Below are 12,801 nucleotides of genomic sequence, written 5' to 3'. Positions count from 1 at the left end.
AATAATCTTTTTGCAGAACATCTGATCTGAGGTAAGCAATTTATTTTACCAGTTTTGGGGTAATCTGATGTTTTTTTCACATATTTCACTGTACAACGTGTCTGTGTGTGCGTGTATGACGTTAGCGCTGACCAGGTCATGGATAATAGATTTTTCAGCCTGCTTCTCTAGCGTGCATAAGTACACGTATACTATCGATAATCTAGCGTTTATTTGAAAACGATTCATAAATCAGCCGGAAAATTACAACGTGTTGTGTGTATTCCAGTAAAGGGCGATTGCTGCAGATTTCTTTTTTAAACGGTATAAAACGGAAATGTACAGATGAAAAAACAATCAGTTTCGTACATGTTGACTGCAAGCAAGTCATTGATAAGCGACGGGCGTATTAGACACAGCCATCATTTAAGATATAGTTTATGCCAAGGCTCCAGACTAACTTTTTTCACCACCGTCCCGAAATACAGTTTTAACCGTCCCAAAGTGAATGTAAACCGTCCCATTTTTTTTTTTATATAATCTATCAACGTCGATTTGATTATGGTATGGTATTTATTTTAGACAACGAAACATATACAGATCATTATTCACATACATGCTTTTGTCAAGGATAGGAACGAAAAAGGCGCAATGACTTATATTTTGTGCTGATAATGGCACAGAGTGAGACCAACTGTGTACCGTACCTTTTGATTATTGTAAGCACAAAGATAATAAGCAGCTATAACTAGAACGTGTCAATAACTGTATACAGTTCCAATAGACTAACATTACACTTCTGTGATTTAAATGTGTCCTTACCTTAGACTCAGGGCAGGGCTGTACGTTAACTTTTTTTGCACATAGCACTGGTGCTACAGAGGTTGATAGTTTTGTAGCACAGGCCAACATTTTGTAGCACAAGTATAAATCGTGTTATATTTGTACCAGTCACAAATGTGCCTGTTGTATTTGTGTTATTTAGTTGCAGTGCCATGTTTGGCTGTCATTTTCATGCTGACAAGTTGACGTCACACAGCCAGACACGTTACGTGTAAGGAATTATGGGATTTGGTGTTGGGTGTATGGACTCTACTAGGGGTGGGAATCACCAGTTTCATCACGATACGATATCGATTCTTTGGACAACGATACAATATTTGCCGATATCTGCCACGCCACGATACGATACAATGCAGGTGCCTGCAATCGATATGAGATGATATCATAAGCCTATTTAACACAATCAGTAACACTTAGAGATCAACTCAAAAAAGGTAACGAAAATATATATATTTTTTTAGCTCTTCCAGACATTTAAATGAAAAACTATTTATCGTTTTTAATACAAATAGACCTCCTGTTCACTATAAAGTGCCACGTTTTGATATATTGAGCTTTAAACTTTAAGTAATTTTTTTTGGAACACAACCTAAAACCCCTTCCTCTCCCAAACCGTTCCTGCAATTGTTTTATGTTGCATGATGATCATGAATACATTTATTATGTATTGTATTTTTTATGTTTAAATATCAACATTATCTGTCCACCCTCAGTACATTTACTATCAATATAATATAATCGTCTGACTTCATATGATCTTTTCAAACGCACACACAGAAGGGAGAATGCCCCCTCCTTCCCTTCCCCACTCTGCTGTTCTATCGCTCTGAACAGGGTTTTAGCTTGTTGTTAGCTTACGCTAACGTAGCGTTAATTCCGGTCTTAACACTTTGGGTGCCATGGGTTAAATTCATTATCAACCGTAGGTTGCCGGCTCTATTTGTCTATAGAGAAAGTCCCCTTCTTTGCAGGGCTATAACTTTTTAAATTCTATTGCTACATTGCCATTATTGGGGCCCATTCAAAGTCCTATATGTATTGTTCATTGTGTAGCAACGTTAAACTTTTTCATTCACATATTCATAGTAAAGTATGGTCTAATGTATAAGTATGTTTTCATCTCTTTCTGCAGCTTTCTCCAGAACATGATCTATAGCCCCAAATACATTATATTGATGATGCAATACAGTTTTATGGCAATCAGCGCGATATAAAAAATTCCAACTAGACGTACTTCTAGAAGTTACTACACGTCATCTGATGTTGACCGGATGGGCTAGGGGGCGTTTATAATTCCGTGGGCAGCATTATACCAATCATCTAATGTGGGTCAAATGTTGATAATAGCAGTTAGTATCGAAGACGGTAATTTTACACGCTAAAACTCACCCCAGTCTCCGCGCGCCGTTGGGCGATCATCGTAGAGTAGAAATTTTACCATTATGGGATGTCTATTTACCCGGTCCATCTCCAGCTTGTATAATGGTATATACGTCCAAATCATGTTGTTTATCGAGTTATTGGCAATCGATCGCTATGTAGTGTGTCGAGATCGAGTCCCGGGACCTATAGCGAGTGCCCGGAAGTAATATGGCAGACCAGCACAACCTCTACGGCACTTCCTGTTAAGCGATTGCGCCGATCGGCCACCAGATGGCACTCCTGAACCGCCAGAGAGCTCAGTGGGTCCTCCTGGTGGATCTCAGGCCAGCGGAGGGGAAATATGAATCCGATCCCAGATTTTTGAAATATTGATATTAAAGACGCTGTAAAGCGTCCTCTGCAACTTGAGCATGGCCGGGAATGACTCTTTTAAGCGTTTTCCGGCAGTCAAAGTGTTAAACACAACGTGGTCATAAAGGAATGGCGACGATTGCAAAGCATGTTAGATGCATTTGACCCGTTGCGGAATAAAACGGCAGGGATTTGTTTTGGGTGGTGAAATAGGCACACTAGCCTTGCTATGTTGCAATGTGCGTGTTCCAGACGCTACTGCTACTACTGAGACGAGTACTGCTGTGTTGTGAGCCGAGCGGATATGAGTCACGACACCACAGGATTTTCAAAAGAAGAGTATCGATATGAACTGAGCATTGCTAGCTGCCGGAGCCATAGTTATTATAGCTGGAGCTGCGCTTAGGCGGAAATGAGACCCTCCACAGGATTTTCAAAATAAGAGTATCGATATGATGGGCAGGAGCTGGATTAGCGTATCGCTGCGTTGGGAGGCGGAGATAGTCATTGGATTCGGCAATGTTTAGCCCCACATGATAATGTTGCCGTCTCTCTGTCAATAATAGTCAGCACGAGACACGCACTGTTTGACAGCAATATATACGCGCACTGACAGTCGGCTAATTGACATTTCCTGTGAAAAGAAAATAATCCTCTTCGTCCCGTTTGTGTCCCGGCAAAGATTTCTGTTCGTCCCAAATTTCGTCCAAGGGACGACGGGACGCCGTTAGTCTCGAGCCCTGGTTTATGCGTTCACAAATGTGCTCACCCTCTCATTGACTCAAGCGATAAATAGCGCACCCCCTGCTGGCAATCAAAGTGTTAAGGTCAAATTCGTATCACACAATTTCATTAGACTTAATTACACCCCCGTTTTTCATATAGAAGGGTACATTGTGGCCTATGTCTTCGGTATAGCAAAATGATTATCAACATCACAACCAGCCAGAATGGTCATAACAACATCAGAAATGGATTTCCAGTAGCACACCACATAGTGCGCTGAGTCGCGAAGCGGTCTCCCCGGGTTTGTTTCCTAGGCCTGGTGGCCGTATGCCCCTCTTCTCCTCCCGTTTCTCCCTCTCTCCTCTGTCGGTCCTGCGTGGCCAAGAAAAGCTGTCGGTCCTGCACGGCCAGAAAAAGGCGAATAAAGATAATAAAAAAAAATATATATATACCGGTATATGGATTCCCCATCCTAGAATCATGGAAAATGGAGGTGTTACATGTGTATTTACTCTCAGAAACTTAAAAAGTATTAGTATATGCTAATAACACAACATTATGCATACTTTTGACAATAAATAAAATCAGAATTTGTTCTTACTTGCTTGCCTGGGTAAATAAAGGTTATAGAAATGTAGGGATTGATGGTAGGGATTGATGTGTGGGGTATTTGTTTGGGGGACTGGCTGTTCCGGGGGGGTTCACATGCCTTTGAGTGACATTGTACTTATTTTATGCCTATTCTTAAGTCTGCACGTTTACATTGCACTACTTTTATTGTCTTTTATACCTATTCTTATCTCTGCAATTTATGCATTGTTTTTTATTCTGTCAATTGTGTGCTGATTTTATGCCTGTTAATTTTCTACTAATTGCTGTGGGCCACTCTGGACTGCAGTCCACGTGTGAAAAAAATAGTACTTTAGTTATTAATATTTATTATTGTTTATTGTTATTTATATTGTAGAACTGTGTGCATTGAAATGTCTGTAAAGTCTCAACGACATTGAAAATGAGGGTGACCTCAATTGTCTTTTCGAGAATAAATAAAGGTTTGCATTAAATTAATCATCATTAGAATGATGATTAAAACTTGAGAGGTTTCTTTTGCTTGTCATCTAAAAGGAAGCTAATTCTTCCTAAATTCTTTTGTTCCTCTTGTCTGTCAGGACTACTTCTTCGACTCCAAGGTGCTGACGGACGGAGAGCTTGCGCCAAACGATCGGTGCTGCAGGATCTGTGGCAAGATCGGCCATTACATGAAGGACTGTCCCAAGAGACGCAGGTACGTGAGCCACACAGGACCGGCTGCTGTTCTATAGCGCTGTGTCCTAGTAGTAGGGATGCACCTAGTGGTGATATATCGGCTGATATGGTAATTTTTTTCCACATCTGTATTGTTCCGATATCAAATTAGGGCCAATATTAAAAAAAATTATAAATCTTTTATTTAATTTAATTTAATTTTTTAATGGTTTATTTTTTACATGTTTTGTTCTTAAATAGTAAAAAAATATCAGTCATTTCTGAAAATAAGTTACAAAAGTAAAAAATAAAAATAAAATCCTTTTTGGAAAATAGCCCTTTATTTGATTATCATAAAAAAGTGTTTTCTATACAGAGATATCGACATCTGTAAATATCGGTATCGACCAGAACAGCAATATTAACACTTTCAATGCCAGCAGGGGGCGCACGATTTAGTGCTTCCGTGACACCACCCACTAAAATGATAGCGCTCTCATATTTGCGAACGCATAAACTACATCTTAAAATGTGTCTAATTTGGCCGTTGCTTATCAATGACTTGTTTGCAGTCAACATTGTCGAAACGGATTGTTTTTTAATCGGTTCATTTCCGTTTTTATACCATTTTGAAAAACGCTAGTTTTTGTTTAAGTTTCAGGAAAATATAAAGATTCTGTGATAAACGGAAACGCCCTTTACTGGAATATTCTGGAATACAAAAAACGTTGTAATTTTTCTGCCTATTTATGAATCGTTTTCAAATAAACGCTAGATTATCGATAGTATATGTGTACTTATGCACGCTACAGATGCGGGCTGAAAAATCGATTCTCTCATTTCCTGATCAGCACACACACACACACGCACACACACACACATAGGGCACACGTTGATATCTCTGTGAAAAAAGCTCTGATTATCCTAAGACTGGTAAAAAAAAATAAAATAATAATAAAAAAGATTATTCCAATTCCTGATCGCCATTCCAAATATCGATCGCGTTTATTGATCCAACGCTGGGTACTGGAAATATGTATTCCACGCTGTTCTGGGGCTCGGCAATGAATCTGATCCTCTCGGGTGACTTGTCTGAGAAGGAAGCAGGATTTTTTTCCCCCCATGTGTTTCATTCAATCCATTCCAAAGGGGTGCAGTACCACAGGGAGAGATGATAGGGGGCGGTATTTTCCCAATGGAGCTCAGAGAGTTTGCAGCACTAACGTGAGGCTAGATTGATGAAATATGAATTCAAATCGCTAATAAAAAAAAAACGAGATCTCTCTTCGTTGGCAATGAAAGTGTTAATAACGGTTATCGTATCGGCCACAATCTTCACATCAGTGCATCACTATCCGACTTTTTCAGTCCCAATACGATACCTGGGCTTCGGGTATGGGCCGATACAGAGTACCGATCCGATACCCATTGTTCAATTAATAAACTGTATGCCTCACTGTGTGTAAGAGACTGGGATCATTCTTTTGTGCAAGTCAACATCAGGCTTGACTTAACACATTACTTTCCTAACTTAGTGAAACAAAATGTAACAAATTAACATATAGATATAAATGTACTGAATTGTAATTTCTTATTTTATTTCTTATTATATTATATAAAAAAATATATATATATATATATATATATATATATATATATATATATATATATATATATATATTTTTTTACCGATACCAGATCCAGCTATTTTAGTCATATCGGGGCCGATATCCGATATCGGATCGGTGCATCCCTACCTAGTAGTGGTACCAGAGCACAGATGCTCTGTGTCATGAGGGCTTTTGAATGGAGAATCCTAAAGATGGCTACAACAACAAAACCACTCTACAAAACATATGAACATTTATTGAAAGTTGCGGTTTTATGTTTAGTACAATTATAATCTACTACTGCATTTCCCCACATGGAATGCACCTGATTGGATAAATGACATGCTGGTGCTCTAGTGCGACATCTAGTGGCTGAATGTTATCTATAGCACCTAATTGCTTTATAATTGAAGTGTCTTTATGTTGCTTGTGTCTGTATTAGGGCTGTCACTAACGACTATTTTGTTATCGATTAATCAGTTTATTCTTTTATCGATTAATCATTGACCATTCATTTACCAGAAAAATCTATTTCGATTGAATATTTCAAAATGTTTAATGAGTATCCTTTTTAGCTTTAGATAAAAAAAAAAATACCAGCCAGAGAGATTATTACCGCCCACGGTAACACGGAAGTTACGGGACTGTCGAGTCCTGGCTCTAGGCAGAACCACGACTAGTGGTCTAAGAGAAGTTAATTCTATTTTTAACGTGATTCACTGCGCATTAGTTAGATTACACGTTGCCAGGGTTCCCACGGTACATGGAAAACATGGAATTAATTTTTTAATTTTCCAGTATGGAAAAGTCATGGAAACTGAGCAAAAGTGAACACTTACATGGAAATTGAAACAGTTGTCCTGGAAAATGTTATTGGATGATGTGTAAAATAGTAATCAAATGAAACTATTGAGCACATAATTAAGATGAGTTTATAAAAACCCTTTACATGTGAACAGCTTTTAGAGCATGCTCTTGGCATCATATCTGGTATATTGGATGTTGGAATTGATGCAGGCAACCTGGTGATATGGACTTTAAAAGTATAGTTTCGGATTGGTGGACTTCCGGAATAATAACTGAGAACCGTTACTCGCGATCTCAATAGAACGGTCAAATACATGCATTTCCCAGCCAACACAGGAGCCTTGACATCTACAGTGAAACTTCTTGTGCAAGTAGCTGTGTTTTAACTGTGTGGTAAATCTGGGTGTATCAACGTTAGTTAGTAAGCAGTGCAATCTTGCTAGCTAGCAGCTTACACTAGAATTGTTTATTGTTTATTGCACTGTTGTTTTTTTATTGGATTCTATTATATGTTGTACCACTGTATTTTTATTGGATTCTATTATATGTTGTACCACTGTATTGCACATTGTTGCGGGCAAGATCACCCGCATTTCATTGTATACTTGTATGCCGTGACAATTAAAACTCTTGACTTGACTTGACTTGAATTGTTGAGGTAATTTTTACCTTGCTTTTAAAATACTAGAACTATGTTTGATCCCCATATGTACTATTTCACTCATTGACTTTTCCTAAAACCGTGTTATTCACCACATTTAGGGGAGTTTGTTTTGAATTTGGATTCATTAATGATGGTTAGCAAACACATGCAGTACAATCTTGCTAGCCAACATTCAGCTTGCTAACTAACTAGCTAGTGTTGGCTAGCTTGCATTGATAGCTAACTACCAATACATTTTCACATTAGGCTGTGACATTACTTCTATACTAGTTGACATGACCAGTCTAGTCTTGTTCTACTTTTAACTATTTTGTGATTTTTCATTTTCTTCGTTAAATAAATTATACTAATAATAGGAACATTTGGGGTGAGACATTTTTGAAAAATCATTGATCATGACCATTCAGATCTTCAGACTGTAGAGAGGAGGAAGAGGAGTGGAGAGGGGGAGGGACCAGGAAGGCACAGAAGGAAAGAGGGAGGAGGAAGAGAAGAGGGGCGAAGAAGAGGAGGATAAGAGAGTAGAGGATGACGGAGGAGAAGAGTGGAGAGGAGTTAAGAAGAGTAGGAAGAGAAGACGGGAGCGGACACAAGAGGGGAGGTGTGGAGAGAAGAGGACAGGATGAGATAGGAGAGGAGTGGAAGAGAGAACATATAATAAGGAAATAAATAATAACACTATTAATGAAATAAATAACACTATTTATGAAATAAATATACAGTACCTACTACCTACAGACCACCTAGCTCTAGCTCTGTACTATTTAAAAGCACAGTGCAGGACACACTCAAAGGTTATCGCACCTCAGAGATGGCAGTGGACATGTATGACAGGACAAAGGCCATATGTAATGGCCTTTGGATTGAGGAACATACTACCAGCCAAAGGGGGAAGCAGAAAAGGATGGACGAGTATGTAGTTGAGTCATCTTGTGGCACAAGCGCAGACCTCAGCTCAGGAGATCAGCTGAGAGAGACTGTTCTATCCAGTCCTCGACAGAATGCTGCAAGAGCTTGAGAGTAGGTTCTCATGAGTTGGAGAACAACTTATGAGAGGCATACATGTTATCCAGCCTCAGACCAGTTTCTCTCAGTGGAATTGCTGCAACCCCTCGCCACACATTACAATATCCATGACTACTGCCAGAGGAGATCACAGTTGCAAAGTGTTTCCTGGCCAGGACAGGCAGAGATGCAGTCCCTACTATCCAAAGTGTCTTTCCCTCCTGGATGATAATAATAATAATAATTATAATAATAATGCATTTTTTTTATAAGGCGCTTTTCAGGACACTAAAAAAAAGTCCACAAATCGGTGAATGAAAAATGTATAGGATCAAATGAAAACTACTACTTACTAAAAATGGATGTTTAAAAGTACTAAAAACCAAAAAGAAATATCAAACACTACCCAACATTCAGCACCGACAATGGGGATGCTGCCATCTTAAACAAAAAAAATCTTTATTTGTATTAATTTTTTTAAAGCTCCGGGGCTCTAGGGGGCCGGGCCAAATGTGGAGGCAGGCCGGATCAGGGGGGACCACTGATCTACAGCTTGTTGCATTATTTCATGCATTGATATTATCAATAAGACATAATCTCTAAGCATTTACAATATAGGCTTGACTGGCACATCTTTTAAATCAAGTAAGTAGTCAGGTGTCCTAGGGGGTTGTGTGTGTGAGGGGAGGGGGGGCGCGGATGGGGCGGAAAGCTTCAGGGGCCTATAGATCATCACTTAATATGGTACCTGGAAAATCAGGAGGTAGCATGGAAAATGTTTTCAAGGCAAGCGTGGGAACCCTGGTTGCGCATGTTATGACTTTGAATGTCTGCCATTTCCACCGCAAAAGGCACATACAATTAACAATACGACGCATCGATCATGAATATGCAAATCGATGACATTTCATCGCCGACTAGGTTGACTAATCGTGACGGCCCTAGTCTGTATGTTGTGTGTGTGAATGCGAATGTGATCTATTAAACATGTCTTCTCTCTGACATTTAACCCCCCATAGGATGAAGAAGAAGGAGAACGACAAAGAGGAGGATGTGAAGGAGGAGGAGCGAGAGCCGAGGGAGTGGCGCTGCTTCCAGTGTGGCAACATGGGACACGTACGGAGGGACTGTCCAGAGTACCGTCATCTCAGACAGAGGACCGCCGGGGGACCAGGTATTACACCAGCAGGCTCGTGTAGGAGTCACTCTGAGGGGTATTACACCAGCACCCTCACTCTGAGGGTATTACACCTGTAGGAGGCATTTTGAGGGGACCAGGTATTAGTCAGTTCAATATCGTTTAGAAATGTCAAGTGTTCCTTTATTAATCCCCTTGGGGAAATTCAAGTGTCATAGCAGCATGGGGGGTAGAACATAGAACAAAGTGCAAGTACCGGTAATAATGATAATAGTGATAACAGTAGTAGTAGTAGTAAGTGGCAGTAGTAACACACTGCACCAGTGCAGTGTTTATAATTAAGAATCAGATAAGTCCTAACAGTGTTTATTATTAGAGTCAGAAGGTCGTAACAGTTCTCTAGTTCACCAGCTGTTAGTCCTCCAGCAATTGGCAGCAGTCTGTGTTCACAAGACTAACCTTTCAGTTAAAACAAAAAAAAGTTGCAGTTGTTTTTGTGACCAGTAGGGGGCTGTAGACACTCAAGCATATTGCGCTCTCTTCCCCCCCCCCCCTAGCTCCTCATATGGTGAGACCCACGGTGAGCTCTCAGTCCATCCCCATCCCCCAGACGACCCCGGACCGCCCTGGAAGGACCAGACAGGCCTCAGAATGTGTAAGCGTCATAAAATGTTATGGAGATTTCTGTTGAACATGACTGAGGACAGAGCGTTGACTTTAGCCAGATTGACCCATTTTTGTTGGGTCCCCTGGTATGATAATAGGGTCTGTAGAAAAATTACCAATTTAATTGTAAATTACTAATAATATCCGATTCACAGAGGCCTCTGTGAAAGCCAGGCAGCCTTACTAGCCTGTAGAATGTCGCATGTCAAAAGTTTAAGAAACCCTGAGTTACATCTTTTTGTCCCCTTTAGTGACTCTTAACACTGTCTTTCTTTTTTCTTTGACAGTCAGATAGTCGGCAGACGCCCCCCTACTCCCCCCAGCCCGCTCCGTTCTCCCAGACCTCCTCTCAGTCCTCCAGCTCCCCCCAGAGCAAGACCACCTCCTCCGGCCCCCCCAAGCAGCCCCCCCACCCCCAGGTCCCCCTCCCCCTCTTCAACCTTCCCACCCCCCACCCGGGTCAGTACCACCCGGGGGCCCTCAGCGCCCTGGGCCTCCTGCCCTCGCACCAGCAGCACCAGCCCCACCACCCCGTGCACCTCCCCTCCACGTCCTGGCCCATCCACGGACCCGTCCTCCAGTCCTCCTCGCCCGGCGCCGCCCCCTCCCCGCCGGGCCTCAAGTTCCCCCTGCGCCCCCCAGCGGCACCCGGCAACGGGAACCCCGGGGTGTCGGGGGGCGGCCCCATGAACCTGAACGACCCCAGCATCATCTTCGCCCAGCCGGCGGGGGGGAGGCAGCTGGGCATGGGCGTGGTGCCGGGGGGACGCGATGGGCACTGGCACAATCACCTGGCACAGCAGGGGTCACTGGTGGGGAACGGCACCGTGGGCAAGTCAGGTACTCACCGGGTGATCACGGCGCTCTGTGTCTGTCTGTCCGTCTGCGTCGCTCTGTCTCTGTGGGTGTCGCTCTGCGGCTGTGTTGTACTATGCAGGGATGCACCCGTCGCCGTACTGACGCTGGCACTGTATATTATCATGTCCGGCTAGAGGGGCTAGGAATACTGAAACCTGATTCCAAGAGACGCGCGTAACGTGTACGAAATCAAGGAAACATCTTGTTTAAACATTGAAAGATATTCGATATCTCTTAATGGATAAATCGATTAATCTGAATAACTGCCCATGTGATAGAGCTGTGAATCTTCACAGGCCTCACGATTCGATTAGATTACGATTCAGCTGTCCACGATTAGATTCTACGATGCATCTCAATGCAGCTCAATAATATATTACATCCTCAATTTTATAGTCTATATTACTGCACATGGCTACTTTTTCATCAATTAATACAAGATATATAAATTTTCTTTTATTTAGAAAGTTCTTGAATCAGAATGTCAAAATAAATGTCTTTACTAGTGTTGCATGATACAGATACTAGAAAGATCTCGATACCCAGCTGGTGAGACACCCCAGGTGAATAGGCAAAAAAAATATTTGAATAGATATCACTATGAAACTTTCCCAGTTTGTTATGTACATAACAACTTAGAAAAAATGTATTGCAAGTTTTCTGAGGTCTTATGTTTATATATGCAAAATAGGCATTACCTAATTAAATATGCACTAATTTGCATATGACGTTTGGGTATAAATACCAACATTGGATGATGCCAGATTTAAAAAAAATTGTTTCATTATGTTGACGCATAACACAGTGAACATTTTACAGAAGGGATTGTGGATATGTCTTTTTAGCATCCCATGAATCAGGAAATGCTGACTAGTCATAAAAAAAATCAATTTTCGCCATGTTTTTTGGTCTAAATGTACTATAAATCAGGCTATGAATGATATATCAACAAACCCCTCTGTAAAAAGATGCAGGGTATATATATATAGGAAGAAATGTGGAAAGTATGGTGTGTGTAGGTGCTATGGAATGGTACATGTCTACCCTTGCGTGTAAGAAAAATGCATAAAAACTAATTTTTGGGAAAACGCCTTCAAAGTTCTGTATTGTAAAATGCCATACCGTAATTCCTCTAATAGTGACCCGGGCTTGTATTTGCTTAAACTGTAGCGGGTACCAGGCTTTTATTAGGAGGAGGCATGTATAAGAGAGAGGCCTATATTTCAAATTTTCAAACAGATCATAATGAATAAATCAACATTTTGTGTCAGTTTGAACCCAGTAAAATGTACTGGGTTCATTTATTGAAACAAAGTACTGTATGAAATAGTAAACAGTGCAATTACAGGTGGTCACTGGTCATTTCAACGTTTTCAAAGTGAAATCAAGTAACTTTACCTTAGCAGCTCAGTATGCAGCTCAGTATATTAGTAACCCGGCTTGTATTAGGAGGTCGGCTTATAATTGCTTAGCTCAAGAGCGCACCCGGCCATTAATAGAGACCCGGTTTGTAATTGAAAACCGGT

The 12,801-nt window shown here is 41.0% G+C and overlaps 1 protein-coding gene across 1 annotated transcript in view; it reads left to right on the top strand.

The window, feature by feature from the left end:
• Nucleotides 1–12,801, top strand: part of tut4 (terminal uridylyl transferase 4) — a 110,568-nt gene that overhangs the window by 83,441 nt on the left and 14,326 nt on the right. The window contains exons 26-29 of the mRNA XM_084308379.1: nucleotides 4,452–4,567; nucleotides 9,633–9,787; nucleotides 10,309–10,406; nucleotides 10,705–11,257. Of these exons, the coding sequence (XP_084164505.1) occupies nucleotides 4,452–4,567; nucleotides 9,633–9,787; nucleotides 10,309–10,406; nucleotides 10,705–11,257 (922 nt within the window). The remainder of the gene's footprint in view (nucleotides 1–4,451; nucleotides 4,568–9,632; nucleotides 9,788–10,308; nucleotides 10,407–10,704; nucleotides 11,258–12,801) is intronic.

This window comes from Notolepis coatsorum, assembly GCF_963971535.1.
Source record: "Notolepis coatsorum genome assembly, chromosome: 2".
NCBI lineage: Eukaryota > Metazoa > Chordata > Actinopteri > Aulopiformes > Paralepididae > Notolepis > Notolepis coatsorum.
The sequence above is the reverse complement of the archived record's forward strand: the minus strand, read 5'-3'. Positions and strand labels throughout refer to the sequence as shown.